Source organism: Protopterus annectens, chromosome 14.part0 (assembly GCF_019279795.1).
Source record: "Protopterus annectens isolate FY-2018-M chromosome 14.part0, PAN1.0, whole genome shotgun sequence".
NCBI lineage: Eukaryota > Metazoa > Chordata > Ceratodontiformes > Protopteridae > Protopterus > Protopterus annectens.
This window is the reverse complement of record NC_056748.1, coordinates 722009732-722034333: the sequence shown is the minus strand read 5'-3', so window position 1 is coordinate 722034333 and position 24602 is coordinate 722009732. Positions and strand designations below refer to the sequence as shown.

The 24602-nt window shown below is 38.7% G+C and overlaps 1 protein-coding gene across 2 annotated transcripts in view; it reads left to right on the top strand.

The window, feature by feature from the left end:
* JMJD1C (jumonji domain containing 1C) overlaps positions 1–24602 on the top strand; it is a 304550-nt gene that overhangs the window by 220864 nt on the left and 59084 nt on the right. For both annotated transcript variants that reach the window (XM_044056466.1, XM_044056465.1), the window contains exons 16-21: positions 135–303; positions 10750–10840; positions 15509–15639; positions 16485–16607; positions 22655–22794; positions 24138–24314. In XM_044056466.1, the coding sequence (XP_043912401.1) occupies positions 135–303; positions 10750–10840; positions 15509–15639; positions 16485–16607; positions 22655–22794; positions 24138–24314 (831 nt within the window). The remainder of the gene's footprint in view (positions 1–134; positions 304–10749; positions 10841–15508; positions 15640–16484; positions 16608–22654; positions 22795–24137; positions 24315–24602) is intronic.

The following is a 24602-nucleotide window of genomic DNA, read 5'->3' as shown; positions in this document are numbered from 1 at the left end:
CAAATGTTGTTTGCCATGTGGAACTGACTTGATAATATTGTAAATTAATGTTTTTTTAACAAAGGTATGAAAGAAATAACCTTTTCGGTGAGATGTTAACATTAGGCTAACTTTTGTTGGTGACACTGTTTCAGCCTGTACTGGTTTCTGGGCAACACAGAGAAATGAATGCAGATCTTTGGAAGGCAGAGGTGATCAGCCAGGAATTTGGAGACCACCATGCAGACTCCATAAACTGTAAAGATGGCACTATCTCAGACACTAATATCAAGGAATTCTGGGAAGGATTTGAAGACATTACAAGTAAGTGATTCTGACTGATGTTATATCCTTTGCAGACCAGTCAGCGTTAGTTAGGAATGAATTGGCATTTAGCAGAGTTTCTGATATTTGTAAAGCTGTCAGGTCACTTTCCATTACTGCGTTTGTGAACCAAATTGGATATATTTCGGTTATAGGATTCATTTTCAGGGTTTGGTGAACAAAGCTGTAAACAGATAGCTGTCAGACTTCTGTCTGTGTCCTTCTTCTTTTCAGATCACTTTGTCTCAAAAGCCTACTTTTGTTAGCTCCTTCTCATGGAGTTAGATCAGGTGTGGAAAATGAATGACAGTCCTTTTTAATTTGTAGTGACCCCAGTTTGCTGAAGTTTGGTAGTAAAACAGGCTTTGTTTTACTGTACTAACACCCTAAATGCTTAATAGGAACCCCCATCCACTACCCAGCACCAGGTGACATGTATGAAAATCTATCAGTACTCATGGTGATGTCTTCTTCGTCTGCATGAATATTCAGCTGTCATTCTGAGCATGCGGTACACAGATTCTGCAAACTTGTTATAACAGTAAGAAGTAACAGTTGTTCGGATTAAATTGTCTTCTCTTTAATAATGATGTAGGTGCACACCCTGCTACAAGGATTTTTAAAAACAAAATGAAAGAAAAAGGAAAATGTGTACAACCTGTATTGTATTATAGTAAACTCTGAACTGACCCGCTGATGCATACGTAGCACTGTCATTATTAAAGACAAGAGTATGTCATCTGCAAACAACTGTTATTTATTTGAACTGTAACAAGTGTAGCAGGATCTGTAAACCGCATGAACAGTAGAAAAAAAGGTCAGCTCACTGAACTACACTGAATAGTAGCAAAATGAAAAGCCGTGATGTATGCAAATGATGGTTGTGCACAGTTGACGGTGACATGATGCATATGAGTAACCCTTTTCCTCAATGTAGTGTTATCTTGGAGTTGGTATATATAATTTCGGGGGGTGGCGCAGCCACCCACATAGGGAGTGCAGGGGGACACAGCCTCCCTGCAAAAATGAAAAACACTACATACAAACTGTACTTCCCCCTCGATGAATATTCATGTGGGCGGTGAAGCAAATCTGCATGGCATTTCAATCATGTGTCATTTGCATACAATATCATGGCCATTCACCATGTCAGTAACTCAGGCCACACCCACTTTTGTGCAAAACTACTGAGGGATTAGTACAGCAAAACATTGTCCTAAAACATACTTTCTTTTGCAGGGTGTCTTGCACCCCTGCCTGTTGGGGACTCGACTCTCCCTGTACTTTCATATACTAACCCTACGTTGGGGAAAAGAGAAAATACCTGACAAGCATGGAACATTTCTTAAACACCTGCAATCTCAGAGTAGAGCCAAAGGTATGTAAAACAAACCCAGATGCTGTTGTTTCAGGATATGTCACTCAGGTGCTGTCTTTTTGGGGGATTTACTTACAAACTCATGCAATGAACTACTGCACCACACTGGACGAAATCCGCATTAAAAAAAAAAAAAACTAAGCTATTGGCGGTGTGATTTTTTAGGTAAGGTGCTTGGGGTTAGGTTACATCATACCACACCTGCCAGGATGTAAAAAGTGGCTGTATAATAAAAATGTGAGACTTGCAATGACCATGCCCACAGCCTTAAACATTAAAGTGTGATCAGCATTAAAACAGTGCATAACAGAAATGTGAGTCTTGCAATGACCATGCCCACAGCCTTAAACATTAAAGTGGGATCAACATTAAAACAGCGCATAACAGAAATGTGAATCTTGCAATGACCATGCCCACAGCCTTAAACATTAAAGTGGGATCAACATTAAAACAGCGCATAACAGAAATGCAAGACTTGCAATGACCATGCCCACAGCCTTAAACATTAAAGTGTGGTCAGCATTTAAACGGCATATTTTGAAACTCATTATGATGCTGTTTAAGGCTTTGTTTTGCTTTTTAAAGAAGTAATTGATTATTCACGCCAAAAAAAAAAAAAGAAAATTAGAAGTTTGTTCTTAGTAGAAAAGGGAAAGCGATGCAGTTGTTGGCCATTGTGAATATGCAAGTAGGGTAAGAAGAAATTACATGAAAAATTGCAGACTTTGTAGCTTTTTCTATCGCTTTATCAGATGCTAGTTGTGAAGTCTTCAGACTGGGATTAGGAACTTGGTTCATTGTATAACATTGCAGGTTTTTATGCACTTTATTAGGATCCTACATTAGGAGGCATTAGTGAAACATTAATTATCTGACTCTATTGTTTATGGAGCAAAACTGTACCTTCCTTCCTTTCCTCATCTGCAAATGACCATGTTAAACTGGAAATGTATGTTGCATGATGCTGTATTCTTCCATTGTAGTTATACATCTTCATCCTGGTGTAGTCAGAGCCAGAAATTCAACTTGCTCATCTGAGAGCGGTCACAGTGATGTGAAAAAGTATTTTTCAATATGGTGAATGGCCGGCCTTAGGCATAGGCCAACTAGGCGGCCGCCTAGGGCGCCGGTGTAGCAGGGGCACTTTTCTAGTATTTATTTGGTGTAGGTAGACCAGGATGGGGGCACCAGGTAATGTGTTGGGGGGCGCCGTGGAGCTGTTTTGCCTAGGGCACCAATTGACCTAGGGCCGCTCCTGAGTGGTTGTGTGAAAAATGCTGATATGCTTGCCTCAGACATACAATCCCTAACAGTTATGTTTAGAGTGGATTGTGTCTTGGCTTTTGCATCTCTTCTTTTGTCTCACTAAAAACAGAACTGGTGAAACAAGAACCCCATCAGGAGTACTGTCACTAAAGACTTTCCAGGCTAGCAAGAAATTCTGCATTATGGTTTAAGCAGCAATCTGTGACCACTGTTTCAAAGGTAGTTGTACTGAAGTGGGGAGGGAGAAAATGTTTGTGTAGATTAGGGTCCTATAATTGTCTTGTAAAATCAAGACAGGAATGAATGCAGTACTGTTATGTTTCTGTCAGACTTGGATCAGTGTACATATTCAATTTTCTTGGTTCAGTTGGATTTGTGTGTGTGTGTGTGTGTGTGTGTGTGGGGTGTACTCACAGGATTTTCCTTTAGGTGTGCCTGCTTCCACCCTGAGAGATGCTAAGTAGTTCAGTTGGCTTCTCTAAATTGTCCCCTGATTTTTATTGTAGAACATTTTTTCTACGTATTTTTATAAAACATGCTTTGGGCTTACTAGGCTTTACCTGGTTAACAAAAGGAAGGAAAAATGAATGGGAAGTACAAAGAACCTTTGTGCCTGCTCCACTTTCCAAGGTCATTTGTTAGAGTTATTTACATTTGAGTTAGTGGCAGTCTGAAAACCTATAAGTTGAAGTTTGAGAATTATGCTTAAACATTCGTTATAGTGAATGCTATTTGGCTTCCATTTAATTTCTTCACTTACTTAGCACTTTGCTTTCTTAAGAAGTTGACTTCCTTTGCACAGATTTCAAAAATGGAACACAAGTCAATGTTACTGCTAAGTGGCTTGGGTACTTAACAGCTGGAGTGCAGAATTCACATTGTATCCACCTTGCAATGTTCTTTCCACAGGACAGATAATAACTGGCAAGTTCTTTCAGTTTTGGTCATGCTTATACCATTAGCTGAATTTGTGTAACTGAGTATATGTTTGCAGTCAGTGATGGGACATGGTCCAGAGATTTGTTTTTAGTCTGTTTTTGTAGTCATGTCCATCCCTTAATGGTTCCCCTTTCATTCCCCATCACAGGGATATGAGCTGGTTGTGATGCAGCTATTATTCAGGTAGCCAGAAGTAAATTTTTTCTTGGCCATATTCCTCCTCGGTGGCTGACGTCCATGTTTGTAGTTGCAGGCATCTGCTACTCCTTCTGTTGTGAACATTTGCATTCCTATGCACCCTTCTTGAAGTTGTTTTACAAGTGCACCCTGACAGAGTCAAACATAATGTCATGGACCATACATTGCATGCCATACACCTCTGTGTGTGCACCTCCCTTCCACTAGGATAATAGAGCAGCCATCAGCCACTGTCTCTCACCATCCCCCATAAGTTCTTCTAGTACACAGGTTTTTAGCCTATACCATGTTATCTGTGTTGCAGTCAAGGCTTTAGCATAAGAGAGACAATGGTAAGAGAGGTACTTTGTTCCAGTTACTGACTGCAGGTTACCTCCATGCTGACACCAGAACTTCTGTCCCACAGATGAAGCACAACAATTGTTTATCCTGCCTTTCCAGCACTTAATTTACCAGTGGTGATTCCTTGCTAACCTAACAAGATGTAACTACCTTCATATCAGTAACATTTATGTAGTATGTGTAGCATAATTACTGTCCAAAACTGGTAAAAAAGAGAAACGTGTTAAGCACTTCACTGTAATAGTACTTATGGGTGCTTAACAAAGCCTTGTAAATGATGCAGTTTGCAAATAACAGTGGCAGAAGGTAAAACAGTTTTTAAAAGTGGTTAGAATTTCTTTCCACCATACTCACAGACAGTAGGTGTTGCAGAACAAATTGACGAACAGCTTTTAAAAGCTGTTTTATGTTCTGCCAGAGGAGCATGTAATTTCTGCCTTCTGTACCTCTTAGCTGTCCCTGATTTTGCAGAATGCTCCTGATTTTGCTTTGCATTTTTGCCCTGTCCCTCATAAAACTTTTCATTTTCTTCTAAAACACTGGGGGTTGCAGTCTTTGTACTGTTCAGAAGGTGCATGCTAAAGTAAAATATGTTCTATTCCTTTTTTTATGTGAACTAGATCAATATTTAAAAAAATATCCCTGATTTTGATCCTTTGTCCCCCCCCCCCTCATTATTTTTTAGATTTGTTTAGAATTCTTAAGCAAGCAAGTTAAGAGGTATGTTGCTGTCTGTTTGACAGGTGTAAGTTCTTTAATGGCTTCCAATGTGCTTCTACATTTTTTTTGAAGTGGTAATACATAGAACAGATAAAGCTCCTTGCACTGTGAAGAGTTATAGTCGGGTTCCCAATCATAAATTATTTGTTCTCAACATGGATGTCAAGACAAGATTCAACTCCTGAGCTTTGCTTTTAAGCAGAATTTCTTGACATCCAGATCTGAATTACACAATAATCTGGTTACAGTTGGAGACCCAATCATCCAGCCCACGTGATGCGTATGATATGTTGGTTTATCTCCAGTGGATCAGCTTCACTGTGTTCTTATTTTATTTTTTTATTTATGTATTTTACAGTTTGTTTGTCAGGTAAATAAACTGGTCAGTTGATCCTTTTCAGTCATGATCTGGGTAAAAACACTGAAGTTCAAGGTAGGTGTAAACTTAACATTTCAGAGTAGATATAAACAGATCATAGTGCGTATTCAATTGACGTTTCGAGTGGTACAGTTAGTTGAGGTTATGATTAATGGATATTATATACTAGAAGTTAGTGTAAACAATGTGCTATGTACAGTATATTTATCTCTCAGTGTGTAGACCTTTATATAGATCGATGAAATACTATACAGTGCCTTATGTGTCATACATTTTCCTATGTATAACCAGAAAATGTTCGTAGCCTGTGTGTCTGAAGCATTTAGATTCTTTATAAAGGATTTTTTTAGGGATTTCTTAATTATGCCGTGGGTATTAACTTTTACTTCATTTAGAAGGTGGTTTCAAGTAGCAGGGCCTATTCCAGAAAAGGCTTTTTTATCAACTGCTTGTTTAAACCTTGGCCTAGTGAGTATAAGAATATCATCTTGGCCACCACTAAGTGAGTAGTTTTGTTCTCTTCTTCTAAGTTTCCTTTACAGTGATGGACAGTAGTCTTATTGAAGAATTCCAAATACTATTGTCCTTAATAGAACAGTTGCTCAATTCAGAATTGGGAGCCTGTGGACCTTGTTCAGCAAGTCGTAATGGTGTCCATTTTGGCAGATGAGGGGAGTGAACCTAGATTTTTTTTAATTCAGTTGCTTGCAGCTTTTTGGCACTTGCTTGCTAATGAGTGCATGAGTAGGTGAGGTAGTGTATATTCCATATTAGTGTCTGCTGTATTTTAGTAGCAGTAGGGCGTATTCCATATTCATATCCATTGCTTTTTACTAGAGGTAGGACATATTCCATATTAGTGTTTGCTGTTTTATTATTTCAGACTGCAAAGGGACTATAAGTTTTACCATTATGGTAATGTTTTTCATTTTGACAGTTTCTAAGATACATGTATGGACCAAAAAAAAAATCCACAGAACAGCTTCCTAAAAATGATCTAAACTTCTGTTAATGTTAAACTAACAATCCAACCAGTGATTTGTTTGTAATTCTACATTAGAAGTTCTCCAGACTGGTATAATCACAGGTGGGAGGTTGACATAATAGTTAAGGTGTTTTTACCTTACAGACACAAAGCATAGGGTTTGATTCTCATATGGGTTAATTGGCTAGGCTTAAAATGGCCCACAAGGGCAGTTATCCTAGGACTAATCTGTGCAATTGCTGTGATCTTATTAATCTTAGAATGTGTCTAAAAAATCATAGCAGAGAGTCAGAAAGATAAGTAATTTCTTATTTTTCACAATATAAGTTCTTCCAATATTATGCTGTAAGTGATACGTAATCTGTGGATGGGCTTATTTTTACATAATATGTGCAAAAATGGGAAAAGGGGCTGTGGATGGATGGATGGATTGCATGTACCCATAACCAGTTCAGATTTTATGATGAAATCAGCATATCTTGGAGGAGCAAGATCAAATCTGTGGGCCAAAATCATAGAGCTATACCAAAGTTATAGCAGCGAGAATGTATGGACCCAGATGTAATCCTCTAGGCTGTTTTTCTTGATATACATATATATATATATATATATATATATATATATATATATATATATATATATATATATATAGATATATATATATATACACACACACACACACACACACACATATATATATATATATATATATATATATATATATATATATTTTTTTTTTTTTTTTGGGGGGGGGGGTCCTTGAGTCATTTTTTTTCCAGAGAGTGGAGTCCATTTTTGAACACAAGCAGTATATATTACAACAAGTAACCCTTCATGATTTTTTGTTTTAGACTTCTTCACTAAGAAGCCATTTACCCATTACTGTTGTGGTCTTACCTCTTGACTCTTGGTGTTTGAAATGCTTAATCTGATTTTACTGTAGTGTTAAATGTAATAGCATAGTTAGTTTGCACATAATTGAATTTGTACTGGTGAGCTGATCAAGGATTTGTGATTAATTTCTTCTTAATGGGTAGAGAAAAATGCAGAACACATCTTGCATTAAGTATCATTGAAAATGTACGAACTGTGCAGTGACTTTAAAATGACTGACCGTATCGCATGTAGGGCATTTCTCTTTACAGTAAATAAACTTGCAGTCAGTGCCAGACGTATGCCATTTGGGAACTATTATTTACCATTGAGTCACTTGCTGGTATATTTACATGCAATCTTCCTGCTTCACATATTACTGGGGGAGGCACCAACTCTCTGTCTCTGCAGCACTGGAAATATTTGCAGGATTTAGTATAACAAAGGTTCCTGTTTCTGAAACTTTACTTCCCCCATTACCTTTGCTTTCCTAGTTTTCTATCATGTTTACTTTTACTTTTTTTAAACTTTTCTACCTCTTGAAAATGAAGGCAGGAAAAAATACTTTCACTTGTGCTAAAGATGAAAAGAAGAATAAACCGGAGACTGGTAGGAAGTTGCCGTAGTTAGATAAAACCTTTTTATTGGTCTTATTCAGGCATCTTACAGCTATCAGACTGTAAAATGCATTTTCAGCACTTGATCCCATTAGTGTCCAAATATTGTTTTAATCAGAAGTGACCAGATATTCCTATTCTTATGTTGTGCCTGGTCTTTTTATTAAAATGGAGCACTTCTCATATACTAGAAATCCTGAAATTAAACATGCCTAAATCTGAGTCTCATGATATCTTTTGTTTTCTCTTTTACTTCTAGTAGGATAATTAGACATAAAGCATGCTATGTGCCAGTATTCATAACTTATAAGGAATTCATAGTTTTTTGTGATTTAAATATATTTTGTATTTTAATATATAACTCTTATAATTTGTTCAAATTTTCATGTGTGTGTGTTTGTAGTGTAAGTAAATGTGTGTGTATGTGTGTGTGTGTGTTGCTTTGGTTATCATACTTTAATCATCCTACTAGAATGCTGGCATATTTACCATGGCTGTATTCTACTGTTTTATCTTACTAAATTTCCTTTTCTCGGAATGCTTGGTTGTTTTTTGCTTTAACAATTAAAGGATTTTTTTTTCTATGTTGAAGATGTGTACTGTCCAGAAACATGCACTGTCTGGAATGTGTGTGTGTGTGTGTGTGTGTGTGTGTGTGTGTGTGTCTTGTGGAGGGATTCCATTTGTGACGTGGTGGGTTACATTCTAGAAGTTGGTTTGCAATCACAAAAATACATCTAATACCATTGGGTGTACATGTGTGCACAGACATGCAAATGAATGAACATGCACACAGACACACACACACACACACACACACACACACACACACACACACACACACACACACACACACGTGCAAGTAATAGAAAGTAAAACAAAATATGTGTAAAGCCAAACTGTTTAATTTCTTGTGAGCTGTGGATACTGGTGTGTATATACGTATGTGTATATATTTTTTCTTTGTTAAGCTAATAGAATCTGAATAGCTACTATGCACACAATGGGAATTTAGAGAACATACTATTTTATGTATGTTGTGGAGGCATGCGTGAATGGGCGTGCCTTCGTTGAAGGTTGTGCGTCAGGGCTGGTAACTCAGCACGTAAAAATCCACTACCAAACATTAGCGGACCGGAGTTCCGCTGTGACGACCCCTAACTGGGATAAGCCAAAAGAAACAATAACAACAACTATTTTATGTATGTTGTATTTGCACATTGTTTTTAATATAAAATATTGCAGTTATGTTGTATTTGCACATTTTTAATATAAAATATTGCAGTTATGTAACTGTATAAGCATATGTTAACTATGTGTAGGTAAGCAAAACAGAACTATAATGTGCATAGTAAACTTAATACAGAAAATCCTTTTGTAGTCATTGAAATGTTAGGCCTTAACTCTTTTGTAAGTATTTTTCAGGGATTTTGGTGGTGCTTTGCTAAGCAGTTTGTCAACCTATGAATCTGGCTGCCCTCCTGGCCCATACCATGGAATCCCCTTTTGGTGGTGGTGGTGGGGGGGCTGTCAAACAGGTAGTGTCCACCTAATTGTCTCCTGTTGGAGGATAATGGATTGGCTGTTGTTTGTGGCATGATGTCACCTGCCGAGTATTTTTTATATGCCAGTATTTTTGCATCATAAAGGCTGGATCTTGTGCATCAGATCCAGGTAAACTGGGGAGTAGTCAAAGCTCCATCCCTGTTTACCACAGGTCTGATAGAGACATTCTTTTAAGCTTTGGTGAGATATGTGGTCACTGTCAGTTTTGCACTGGTTGTAGTGGGTGCTAAGGAGTATTCAAACGCCCTTGCTGTAAAGTTGTGTGGTGTTAAAGTAACATTCAGCAGGTTTGCCTGTTTCTTTTTTTCTGTCTCTCTCTCTCTCTCTCTCTCTCTGTCTGTCTCTCTTTTCTTTCTATCATATTCCTTGACATCTGTTATGGGAAAGGCCCTACATTTACTGGTAGCTTCCCTTTCAGTAGCCTAGTTGCAGTTCTGTTAATGTAACCCCAGTGCAACCTATCATGAGTCTCTTACACTCATTTGGAGCTGCTGCAACATTACAGGCAGCTGTGGTAGTTGGTGTTTACTTGACTGAGCAGGCAACTTCTTCTGAAACAGCTTTTGGATGTTTGTGCAGTTGCACCTTTTTGTTTTAAAGATGTAACCACTATGAGAGAGTTACAAAACAGCATACAGGAATAACTACAGTTATCAGGTGGAAGTAAATGCTTAAATTCTTTCCATATTTGTTTCGGCTTCTTAGTAATGTGATGGTAAACTTAACTCCTTCCCTTGTAGTGTTTTATGTAAAACTTTTACTGTGAAATAGCATGAACCATCTACCACTCTAATCAAGTGAGGTACTTTATTGTGATATATCTAATTACTGCCAGTTCAGGAGCATGGCATATAGGTCTCATGATTATGTGTGATGTGTAATGGTAGCTAAGGAGGTGTGGTGAGGGCAGCATTAGTACATGTTAATTTACCCAACACATTGGCAATGAGGCTTGTATCACAGTCACAATTATGCACAGAAGCAGCAGTAAGTAACAGTATATTCTTCAGTTTACGTGACTTAAGACTGTCTACAACTCCTGCAGACGTTTTTATGGAACAGTAGTGTTAGTTTAAAGTGGAAGAGGGGGGAAAAAGTGATTCTCTCTCTGTATTCACCATTATAGAACTGTTACCTTTTTTAAGTAAGTATATTTAAGTATGTCTGTTGAATTGCTTCCTAGAACGACAGAAATTAAAAAGTGGAGAACATTCAGTATTAAAGTTAAAAGACTGGCCATCTGGTGAAGAGTTTAAGACTATGATGCCTTCTAGGTAAGTTATTCTTTTTCTGTTACAGATAAAACACTTTTTACCTTTTGACTGTTCACATCTTTTGCAGGATCCTCATTTACTTAACTTGTTTTCATGTATACAGATAATTGTAAATATTAAGGCTGTGTATGATTCCTCAGTCATTCAGAGTCCAGCATCAGCTCTGATATGAGAACAGAAACCCTGTTTTCTTTTACTAAAATGGTCATGCTCTGTTTGAGTTTGATTTATGTAAGGGTACTAGAAACTGACAGAACATCCTGTGATGCTGTGTGACAGTCATGACTCTGTTGATCTGCTTACTGTTTTGTCAGGGTTGCTATTTTAATCTCAAAAGAAACCACAGTGTGCAACAGCCAGTTTGTAGTAATTATGTAGGATAAAATGTTTTCTCTTGGGTTTATGACATGGCAAGACTCCAGCAAAATTTGCTTAACCTTGTTTGGAAATGATTACTGCTTGTTGGTCTTACAGCATTAGGTAAAGTAAAGAACTGTCCCAGTCACTCTGTAGCCACATAACTAGGCTGCTGACAGGGTGGGGTTGGGATGAGTGACTGTAAGCTTTTACTTTGATCTTGTCTCCTTAGGTTTGAGGAGTTCTTCTTCACTGCTATCCGTGCTTCGTGTCTGAACCTGTCTATAACGCAGCAGTGTATGAGCTGTTTGCACTGCATACACAAGGTCTGATCAGTTTTGTGTGTGACTCATAGTGGGGGGGGTGCTATTCCTCTGATATCGATGGGAATAGTTCTTGCCTTTTAGGCAGTATATAGTCCTGTATTCTCAGTGCACTCATGCAAATACACTTTATTTCAAAACATCTCTCAGAAACATTATGGCTCAGGGAGACCAGAACTGTCTGAGCTAATGTTTTCAGCAGAGATCTTTACACAGCATGCTTGAACTTGGACTACTACTCTAATAACAGCCTTTTTGTGGCTGTAGGGCAACAGTTGAAAATGTTTTGCACATTCCTTAAGTATTTGGTGAGACGTGTACATTTTTTTTTAAAATGTTAGGTTGGTAGGACAACGTGCTGGGTATAGTGTACAGTCTTTAAAGAGAGGTTGGCTTCCAAGGTGCAAGTATGCACTAACCTTAGAGGCCAGCCGCTGTTTATGCTGTAGACTGTACCCAGCATGTTGTCAGTTCTGACACCCACCTCACACAACCATGCCCACCAAGTTCAAAACAAATAAGCCTTCTTATGGAGAGGTACTTAAAAAGTCCCTGCCTAAACCACAAAGGCCTCCTAGGTGAATGTTTGGTATACAGACCACTCAGCATCACACAAACAAGCAAACAACATGCACAGGTTCTACAAAAAGGAGTCACCCAGATAACAGTCTGAATCCCTTAAGGCAGCAAGGCTGTGTCATTATGTTTCGTAATGCCTTAACCATAAGTCACTTCATAGTCAGACAGAGATGCACCACTCAGCAGACTGGACAAGGATACACTGCTGCTTAGCTGCCTCTCAGGTGCCAGGATCTGCAGTGTCACCACGGCCCTCAAGAGCCTTCACCCTAAGTACACATGTGGCATGTTCACTGAGTACATGGAAGTGAATGAGTTGAGACATACCTGGTTGCTTTGTCAGGGATCCCTGCACCTCTGTCCTCAGGCTTGTGTGTATTGGCCAGGACCTTTTTCTCCCATAGTCCCATATCCGGTCATTCTCCTCAAATACCCTACATGGCACAAAATCAAAACTATATAAAGGTAACATTGCTCAGTTCTAGGAGTCTAAAAAATAAATTACACTCCTTGAAGGCATTCTTAATTCTTGAAAATGTTGGTGTCTGCGTAGATACTGAAAAATGGTTTCAGAACAGAGATAGCACCCAAACAGTGTAGTGCTTCAGTGCCTAACACTCTTTCTGACCCAGTGCGGAAAATGTGTTATTGGAGGGGGTGTGTTTGTATTCCTAAGAAGTTATCTCACCTCCAGACTCTCAAGCCTGAACAATAACCTTGACCATCTCCATATCCTGTACACAGTAAATAGAACTCTATGATGTATCATAGCCAACTACTGTACCCCCTTCTATGTCACTTTCAGTACATGAAGCATATCTAAGCAAACTGACATCCCTCCATATTGAGCCTACTCATTAACTGGAAAGAGTACACCACCTCAAATAAATACTCATAACGAATTTTGGACTTCATTAATGCTAGCTCCCTAGACCATCTGGTTCATGTCCCATTCAGGGGTTCAAACATTTTGGACCTCATTCTCACCAATATTGCCACCCTGTGCTCACTCCTACAGTTACCACATCAGTTGTAAAATCTGCCCACTGTTTGGTAGCACTGACTATGAGTGTAAAACCTGACTTACCACAAACCCTTCTGTCTTTAGAGACTACTTTAAGTAAACCTAATCCAGCTAATTGATAATCTGATAAAGTTTAAGCATCCTCCTCTCCTTCATTACCACATCTTGCATGCTGCCACATTTGAGGATAATTTCTGTACCCACTACAAAGCATGCATCAAGGCATCTGTTCCCATTCAACATTCTCAGATATAGTAAATAACAACATTTACTCATCCTGAGGACATAGCCAATATGTTAGTAGACAAGTTCAGCCCTGACTGTAGTCCCCTATTTCCCCTTAACTATCCCCAGCTTATTAGCACATCCACACCACACCCTGTGATCACCTCCAAGCAGGTCCTGAATGGTCTTTGCAAGGCCAAAATCACTTGCTTTACGGGTCCTGGTAATGTACATGTCTGTCATTTTTTCAGGCCCAAACACTGTCTGGCAGACTCACTGCTAAGCCTATTCACCCTCAGCCTCTCCACTGTATTTTGCTAGAAGAATGAAGAATTGCGGTAGTCATCCCACTGCACAATGGAGGAGGCTCAAGTTATATTCTTATATGCCTGTCCAGCGTTATCTGCAGAGCAATAAAACACATACATTTGGAACTTGGTAATAAGGACATAAGCAGTCTATAAGCCTTGGATCCTAGGTGGTGTGGCTTTGTTAAAGCCAGGTCCTGCCTCTTGAGTTTGGTAGGCTTCTTTGAACATGTCACTGTTGCATTAGATGTGGGCAAACTGGTTTATACTACCTACCTGGACCTGGCCAAGGCCTATGATACCATCCTGCATTCTGGCATTATTGACATAGTAATCAAACTAAATGAAAACCCCTATGATATCTACTTGTTAGCAATCTGGTTAACTAACAGAACCAAGTCTGTTAGTGTGGGAGTGAAGCTGTCTTCACAAAGAGGAGTTACCATACTTCACTGATGTCAAGGCTGACATCAGGGGCCAGTGGCTGTCCAAGTTTGCAGATGACTGTAAAGATGAAGTATTCATTAACTCCTCAGCTGACTTCCAGATTCTCCAGGAGGGACTAACATGCACCAATAAATGCTGCCTAGAATATGACCTAAACCTAAATACTGAGAAGTGCACCATTGTGTCCTCAGGCAAGACTATGCACACGTCCACCTACTACATATGTGGAATCCCTTTGAAAGTTAACTCAGCCATTAGGGACTTGGGCACTTTTTTGACAATGGACTATCCTTTGATCACTGTGTATCCACTGTTAGGAAGTCCTTTTACTTTACCAAACTAATCACCAGGGGTATTTCTTCCAGGTCTAATGAAGTTATCATCCCTCCCTAATCCTCCCTCATCAGACCCATTACTGAATGGCCTCTTTGGTGTGTACCTGTCCAAGCATATGACCCATCTTGAGAGACTGCAAGCGCTCTCTGTTCTTTCTGTTTCCTACACACTCTAGAGTTGTGACCTCTACAGAGTCTCAAAGCATCCAGTCCTATGTGACCTCCTACGTATCTGCAAAACTATTAACACCCTCAACACCCACTGATGAGACCTCAGTTTTTACCTAAACATAAGTAGGACCTGCTGGCAAGATAGATAAATATCCCCCAGACAATCCCTCTTTTATGGAATAGACTTCTTTGGATATAAAGTAAAGTAGCTTCCTGACAACTCTTTCTGGACAAATAGATGGGTAATTATAGTTACATCCCAGGTCTGGCCTCTCAAGCCCTTGTTGAAAGGGGTTGAAATTAGGTATAAATTGGTCATTTCAATGGGATCCTACTTTTTGGAGCATTATGGTGAGGCTGCTAATAGCCCTGTGGATCAGCAACCTAGTATTCACATATGAACATGTGTACCTAGTAAAGTGTACCTAGTAAAGTAGAAAATGGCTGAATTTGTAAGTAGCATCTAACTGGTTAGTGGAAAGGCAGGAACATGTCCATCATGTTATCATAAGCTTCCATAATTTAGGAAGCGTTGCCCTTTGAAGAGCCTTTAGTTTGTCTAACTATCATGTTACAGTGGTCATGGTGCCATACTGGTTTAATAAAGCTGTTTCTGTAACTTAATTTCTTGTTTTTGTTTACGCAGAATTAATATAGTTATTTGTGTTTGTCTAGTCATAAATGTTCATGGCCTGTAGTAACATTTAATTTGCATTTTACCATCTGCTGATAAAGCTGTCAGTTTAGTGGTAGTTTAATTATGGTTTCAGTCCTTCCATACTGTTTGACAGTGTTTAGGGCATGTGCAAGAATACTGTGTCTCACTGTTTGGTAAAGGTATACTGACTGACCATTTCAAAAACATGCTTAATGACATTTTTTTCATTCTCATTTTCTAGGTATGATGACTTTATAGCAAATCTGCCTTTGCCAGAATATACTGATCCTGAAGGAAGATTGAACCTGGCTTCCCATTTGCCTGGATTTTTTGTACGACCAGACTTAGGGCCAAGAATCTGTTTTGCTTATGGTAAGAATGTGTTATATTGAAGTCACAGTGGGCACCTGTAAGAAAATCTGCAATTGTATACACCAAAGGCTATTTTTGTGTGTTGTTTCCAATTTCTCTTTTTTTCTTGCAGCGTGCAAAAATATTTTCTTTTAGCACAGTGCAAAGTGAGCTGTGGAAAACCTGGTAATCCCAGAAAAATTGCTGAGGCATTCTTTGGCTTATGAGAGATTTTTTATTGCTAGCAGCCATCCTGTAAGAGTAGCAGAAGCATGAAGTTAAAAATAGGTCGCCTGGTAACAGCTTAGCACTTCCAATATATCCACCATTGTTACGTTGGTATTTTGTAACCCCCTCTCCTCAATCAGATGTAGTAGTCTGCTGTTCTGATAACCTCAAAGCAGATGTCTTGCAATTAAATCTGAAACTGTTAAAATGTTGTGGTTTTATGCCATATGGTTGTGTGTACAGGCTGGATTACACAACAGTTTGCCGTCTGGGCAACATTGAGCAATGAGTTGCAGCCATTGTTTGAATGCATGTGCATTTGTTGTAGAATCTCTTCCCAAACCTGAACTATTTCAGAATCTGGGGGTGCATCTGCTGTGAAAATCATTGGAAAATGGCAGCCTGTCATATGATTTATCAGTGATGAGTGGTATTTTTTTCATTCAAGTTGGTAGGTGAATCAGGATGGTAGGAAGTGTTACACTTCTTGGGAAGTTTTGATGCTGTCATACATTATTAGCAGATGTTAATAGTGGCTTAAGTAAATTTGCTAGGCTCATCACTCTTCTGTTAGCTGCACTGCAAAATCTCTTCTCTGTATTTTGAATAAAAAAATAATAATGGACTTTGTATCATAGGTGTGGCAGCTGCCAAGGACCAAGATATTGGAACTTTGAATCTCCATCTTGAAGTGTCAGACATAATTAGCATACTCCTATATGTTGGAATTGTAAAAGAAAATGGAGAACTCAACAAACCAGGTATTCTCATACATGAATGTTCTTTTCTTTTATTTGTATGTTTTTGTCTTGATCTTAAAAGATACAAGGTGGCACAACCGAAAATGTTATGTGCAAAGCATTTATGTCATTCATTGTAGTAGTGTGGCACTTGGCAGAGGGCAGCCATTGACAGTTTCTGAGCTGGTGATTGTGTGTCATATTTGTATGAGGTAAGGCTTTTGACAATGTAATGACAATATAACAACATATAAACGGTTGACCCAATGGCAAATGATACCATGCCAGAAGTCTGCTGGACTTGCTTCCTTGTGCGAAGGAAAAAAAAACTCATGTCATTGTAGGAGCACTACTATGTCTCATTGGCCTACTGTCGGTCATTATAGGAGCACTACTATGTCTCATTGGCCTACTGTTGGTCATTATAGGAGCACTACTATGTCTCATTAGCCTACTGTCGGTCATTATAGGAGCACTACTATGTCTCATTGGCTTACTGTCGGTCATTATAGGAGCACTACTGTGTCTCATTGGCCTATTGTCGGTCATTATAAGAGCACTACTATGTCTCATTGGCCTACTGTCTGTCATTATAGGAGCACTACTATGTCTCATTGGCCTACTGTCGATCATTATAGGAGCACTACTATGTCTCATTGGCCTACTGTTGGTCATTATAGGAGCACTACTATGTCTCATTGGCCTACTGTCGGTCATTATAGGAGCACTACTATGTCTCATTGGCCTACTGTCGATGTATTGAAAAAGCCACTGTTACAAAGCACAAAAAGACTAAAATCATTTGTTTCGAAGGAGATGGATAACGTTCTGAAACTTCGAACTGCTGCAAGTTTACCTGCTTAACTTCAGGATCTTGTCTTGAAGTTGTTTTTTGCAGCAGACCACACTGCTGGAGCACAACCTGTCATGTCATGGTTATGGTATTTGTGAGATAGTGATGGTAATTTGTATCTTTCATGGAGTTCCGTAATGAAGGGGACTGTCAGTGTAAGATAACATTGCAGGTATGTCCAAGAAATTGATGTGTGTTTACCCACATGGCTTCTCCATGTGTATTTCTCTTTCTGCACTTGGTTATTTCTACATAAAAGGCAAGTTGCAAGTAATCTACATTGTTTGTTCGCTTCTTATAGTTTTATAGGGAAGTACTAGGCTAGCTGCCTTTGTGGGCTATTTTAAGCTTGGACAATTTCCCTTTTTTGTGCTCAAAGTAACCTATGTCATTTGGTTATAGACTGTCTTTAGTCATCCCAATGTCAATAATTATACTTTGCCCCTAATGAGAATAACTGGTATCATACCATAGTTAGTTTGAGGGGGCCCATGCATGGTTTAAAGCACTTAGGAGCTGCTTCTGTTCATCACTAGTACAGGGGGCAGTTCTTTGGTAAATTTTCTGTTTCTCATCCATAGATCTAAGTTGTGCTTATATACGGACAGGGATAAACTTTGTTTTATGTGGAGAGAGAGTCTGCTGCAAAGCAGCAGTGTCCTTTGCAAGATTCACCTGTCCCTCCAAACTGTTCTGTTGATGATGCAGAAGAGTTTTAGATTCCTAGACTGAGTATTTCTGATCCTATTTGACTTGCTGATGTGCAGTAAATCTATCAGTAACAGGTTGGAAGATGCCTTGTATGCCGGACACAGGTCACCTCTTAGCATTCTGTAGGATGCAGAGTATAGTGAGAGGGCTTTGGATCAGTCCACTTAGGACAGGATTAGGCCTTTTATCTTTTTAGTAAGGTATCTGTGTGGGGTGTTCCAGTTGTTGCATGTATATGGACAGATGTATGGCAAAGGGGGCATTCTATTCAGTGGCTGGCCTAATGAAGACTGAGTAAAGGAGAAATGAAGACTGAGTAAAGGAGAAATGAAGACTGAGTAAAGGAGAAGTGAAGACTGAGTAAAGGAGAAATGAAGACTGAGTAAAGGAGAAGTGAAGACTGAGTAAAGGAGAAGTGAAGACTGAGTAAAGGAGAAATGAAGACTGAGTAAAGGAGAAATGAAGACTGAGTAAAGGAGAAATGAAGACTGAGTAAAGGAGAAATGAAGACTGAGTAAAGGAGAAATGAAGACTGAGTAAAGGAGAAGTGAAGACTGGGTAAAGGAGAAGAATGACATTCCTAGATTTAGCTGCAATCCCTTTGTTTATACGCTCTGCATTATAGAAAGATTTTCTTATACCGATAGACACATGATGGTCAAAAGTTAGGTCACTGTCCACATAGGTTCCCAAATCCCGAACAAATGGGTGAACTCTTAGGGGCGTGCTGTTGATGTGGTAGTTCTCTGGGGTAGATGACTTCCCAAAGGATACAGTAAAGCATTTTTGGCATTTATTTCCGTCCATGATTTTGGCATAAGTTAACAAACCCTCCTGCAGGATGGCTAAGTCATTTGGGGATTCAATGACTGCACCTAGCTTGCAGTCATCTGCAAACATATGCAGCCAGAACCCTGGAGTACTCCACTGATGACTGGCCTCTTTGTGGAGGTAACTTCTGTTTTGATTGTCTGTGTCCTATCTGTGAGCTAGCTGGCAATCCAGCAGGTTACTTGTAGGCCAGTAGATCTTAATTTGTTATACATAACTGTGTAGCTACAATTAGTTATTATTTTTATGTTTTATATTTTCTGCTACATAATATTTGAATACACTCATTAAATATAATTTAGACATTATTATTATTATTGTTGTTATTACTATTATTATTATTATTGTTGTTATTTTATATGTTCTTTTGATACTTGCCTTGGTTCTGACTCTTAACAAAAATGTAGCTGAATGATTAGTCTTCCTATCTGGTTAAAATAATTTAAATGTAAAAAAGTGTAAACTGTTGAAATGTAGAAGTACTTTTTTTTTTGTAAATTTCTCATTGTGCATGTCTCTCTTGCCAGTTTTTTTTCCTTTGTAGCCATCATATGTGTCTGCTTTGTCTGTGTTTTTGGTTCTTGATGAATTCCCCTTAAGCTGATAACTACAAAGCCATGCGTATCATTTTAGCTTTGTTCTTATTTACTACTGGACTCCTGCCCTACTCCAGAAAAGGCAGAATGCCTCATGTTACTAGACTTCACCCCATTAATTATACAGTCTCTGAGATCCCACAATGTTAGAAAGACAGAATATTTCTCTTTCACACCCATTATATCAAGGTGAGACTTCAGAGAAGAAGGAGGTTGTGTAATTTCAGTTGTTTTAAGAAGAGGTGGGAGTATAGGGTGGCTGACCATGCAAAAACTTAATTCTATGCATGTCTTTTTTCCATTTAATTTGTATTTACTTTTCTATTTTTGTTTTGAACTGCCAGTATACTACTGGTTTTGGTTCAGGAGTTTCCTGAAGCTGAGTTCTTTGAGTCGACACAGTTTTAAAAAGTCTCCTACTGTGAATTTTTCACAAAGTAGATGCTAAAGCTCATAGTTTTGTTGTAGCTGTTTCATTATTTGTTTTTACATGTGCTTAATATATACTGTTTGTTGACTTGATTTTGTTGGAGAAACTCAAAGCAACGTTGCTAGAATTATACAGGCCAACAGAGTTTGAAACTGACTCGGTATTTCCCTTAGAATTTAGAACATCAAAAGCACACTGACACAGTCTATTACCATAGTTACTGAGCACATCTGTTAAAGTACATTGATGTGTACCTCTTTTTTTCAGGGGTCGTAATGCTGCATCCTTACCTTTTTCTGCTAGCCATTTCCACCTCCAGGTGCTCCCACCATGAATACCTGATACTGTCCTAAGATAAGGCTACTGTCAAGGAAGGAAGAAGAAGTAGAGAGTGCTGTTATCTTAGAACTTTTCCAATCCCAGATGAGCCTGTCCAGCAGGAGAACTGGAAAGCAACATTATTTAAAGCGAAGTGGAGTTAGGCTTCCTGCAGCTTAATATATGGTACTCACATCAGGCTTTTCCCTACTTCCTACTTCCCCACTGACATGCAGGCTGATGCTACACAAGTGGGCTTGCATTGGCACTGTGAGGAGAGTCTCACATCTATGTGATCATGCATCCTGACAATTGCATTGCCATGTACTGTAGCTGCGGCTTTGTTACAGACTTTGGTTTCACCATTGAGGAGTTGGAACTGCCCCTGCATGTCTCCTCACCATTCTGTTTTGAAGAAATGAGTAAACTATGCATTGTCTCCCTCCAGTCAGCTTCTGTAAGTGTTGGGGCTTCTTCTCCAACCTGAGGTCACATGATTGTAATCAGGTCTTTGTTTCTGTTATGTCAGCATAGCTGGATGATGTGCACCTACATTGTACTCATTAGCTGTGATTTTTGTTACTGTTGCAGCTCATCTTTAGGTTAGCTGAGAAGGATATGTGCCTTGCATGAACAGGTTAAGCATGTAACATTTGCTTTTTAATGCTGCTGACTGCACTTATTTCATCTTGAAAGAAAACAGGTCATTCTTAGGGAGAAGAGCATCTTGATTATCAAGTCAGCACTACTTCTGGTGGTACCCTTTTGGTAGTGCAGCAAGACACACATGGGCTTATGTTTGTTTGTGTCTGTGTGCGCCATACAGCTGTGTGCTTTATTGGAAGGGCATAAGGAAAATGAGTATGAGAGAGCCCACAAGTATTATTTGCTAATAGTCAGCTGTGATTCTTGCCTAGTTAACGCTGAAAACATTTCAGTGTGTGAGCTGTCTGTCTTCCGACACTCCTAGAATGGATGAGTTGAATAAGAGACATTACACTTACCCCCCCCAAAAAAAAAGAGACCCCATTTGCCTGAGCTTGTGGTAGCTCAGGTGGATGAAAAGCATTCCACACCTGGCTAAATTTCCTCTATAAAAAGTTTGAATACTACCTTTGGTCTCTCCTAAAAAGAAGCTACTGGGCTAGTGGGACTAAGCCAGTTAACAAAGCATAAATAAATAAATAAATAAATAAAGACCAGCTGAATTTCATAGTGGAATGTAGCAGGCCCGGAGAATCTGGGATTTGATAGCTCTTGCTTTATGAAGCCTTTGCTGCAAGTTTATTCATTGAAATTCCTTTCCTTTCCTTGTTTGCTAGTATTCGTTGTTCTGTTTTAAGACATTGCAAATTTATTTTGGAAATCTACACTGGTGTCCCAATGTGTACTATAAGTAATGCTTGTTCCTCACAAATCCCAGTACTGACACAGTTTAAACTACATACCACCTGACAATGAAACACTATTACAAGAGTATTTAAAAGTTCCTAAACTGTATTAACTAAATGAGACATAAGGAGGTGATAATAAAGAAGGTGTTCCTCCAGCCAGATAAAAAAGAGGGCAGTGAATTCATGAACCACAGAGGGCCCTTTGAAAGATCCTTCTGATATGGTCAGCACTGTCATATTGTGCATTTCCTCTGAGACCATTAATACTTCCCACAGGGGAGGTTTGCTGCTCCTTCTGCTAACAACTACATTGCTGTTCACCTCTTAATGACCATTCTTTAATCAAAAAAGTGTGATGGTTATAGATGCACTAATAATAAGCTTCAGGCACTTTTTTAATATTAGTCCACTACTTTAACAAACTTGAAAAACTGGCTTACTGTGAGGCAGCTTGGAAACATGGCATTTCATGTAGCTAAAAAGTAGCATTGCTGTGGTTCCATGTGTGGATATATCATTCTGAAATATTGTTTGGCTAAAGAACTATACAAAAGAGCTTTCATTTCTTTGTAGATTGCTGTGCTGTTCAATTAAGAAGTTATTTAACAGTTTATAGATGTTTCACTTTTTGTTTGCATGTTGTCTCATGGGAAGAAGAAATAGTGTTCACTTGTGTCGTATGGTGTTGGCTACATCTTTTTTTCTTATAGGTTCTCAGTTCTGAGACACTGCCAAGGATAATGCCTCTGCAAAGGAGTTGTGTGTAATAACTTAAACTTAAGAACAAAGTCATGTAGTAGAATGTAACTGTTTGATTCTTTACATTTTTTAATTAAATGATAGTAGCAGCACTTTGTGGCAGTACTAACAAGTAACCAGCACTGCATTCTTCATTCATTACTAAGTCAATTTCTGTTTCATCTGAACTTTGAAAGGTGATTTAAAGAAACTTGAGGAGGAAGACATAGACGATCATTTGAAGAATCGGTTGAAGGACTCTAGTGAAATTCCAGGTGCTCTCTGGCATATCTACTCTGCAAGAGATGCTGACAAGATAAAGGACTTTTTGCAAAAGGTATAATTTTTTTTACTTTCTCCTTTTTGCGGGATTTGATATAAACGAAAAAATGTCAGCTTGAATGTTAGCAGAACTGGTCTGATAAATGCTGCAGTGTTGAAGCAAGTATTAGGAATGCATCAATCGATTGTTATGGTCTGACTATAAAACTGGTTCTGTATTTGAGTAGGTGGTCTACTGTGTTCATTATAATGATGAAAAAGTACATCAGAGGCATCTTTAAATTTTTAGTTACTATCAAGGTCATCTCTAGTTAAAGCATTAGATTGTCTTGGTTTCAGTGGAGTGATTCATATTGTTGTACTGTATAGTTTTTTCAAATTCAGTGGCTGAGCTAACCTTTGATGCTGGAAGACCAAAAAACTATGAGTTCTATTCCCATACCAGTTGTTTGGATTTACTTTCCTGTACTGACAATGCTTTGCAGCATAGTAGCATGATGAGTTTTTGTCCTTTGGGTGAAGTGGTACACTGGGTTCCATCTGGCAGATTTAGTGGGCTCAAGTGTTCCATGGTACTTATTGATGAAAGAAAAAGGTTACATTTAAGTTTTGTGATAGCAAGACATTTCTCCTTACTTAGCTCCCTTTCTGAGTTCTCGGTGGTCTTCCACTGAGTGTCAAATTACATTTTGTAAGAGGAAAGCAGGATGCTTTTCTTTTGGTCGTGGTGGAGAAATATGGTGGTGGGTATTTATTTTTTATTTATTATTTATCATGAGATAATGGGTATTGAGTGTGTTATGTAACTACCTCTTACATGTCATACGTGCTGTTTTCTTCCTGTGTTATTCCCTGATACCGCTGACATTTGTAATTTACAGTAGTCATGGTGATTAGCGTGTGCAGTTCCGTGTTTGCTTTTGCAGTCTGCCCATTCCCTCATCACACACGTACCAAAATTGTCACCAACGCAGCATGCGGAGCTGTTGATTCCATCAGATCCCTCCATTCTAGAAGAGCAATGGTCAGTCATCTCTACCTCATCAAACTGGTCCTCAAGTGAAATGGCCATGCTGTCTCTGCATCAGCAGACTGACACTAGGTGCTTTGTGTGTATCATTTTGTTTATACTAATACAGGTTTGGAAGCGTAAATGTAAGCATTGAATTTCTTTTTATTTTCCGTTAGCTGAATGAAAGTGTAGAAAAAGAGTTTTCGAGGTAAAATGTGATTTCTTTAAGGCATTTTTAGATTACAGAGCTTGATGTGAACTTAAGTACATAGAACACACATAAGTGCATTAAGAAAGCACAGAAAAGCTCATATTCACAGACAGTTTGCATGTTTTCCATACATTACCGAAATGTTATTAGTTCAGTTGTTGCTTTTTGTTTACAGGTTGCAAAAGAAGAGGGTTTAGAGATGCCTTCAGAGCATGATCCACTCAGAGATCAGAGCTGGTACTTGAACAAAAAGCTCCGCCAAAGACTTTTGGAAGATTGTGGGGTGAAATGTGTAACAGCTCTTCAGTTCCTTGGTGACAGTATAATTTTACCAGCTGGAACACCGTATCAGGTAATGTTTATGCGTCAGATTTAAACTTGTATGTTAAAACATTTTAGTGTGCCTCTCTTTATATGAATAAAATATCTGCCAACAAATTTGATGCATCAGAATTTTCCAGCTACAAAGTGATGCCAGATGTTATAGATCTGGTTGCAGTTGTTTTTGGTGTTCTCGTAGATGGAAAGGTATAGAAAGAAGCAAGCAGAGAAGGAAGCTTTGAGAGTAGATCACTTGGTAACATACTACACTGGTGCTGTTTTTATTCTGCTAGTTGAGAGCTGATTGCAGGAACTGTTG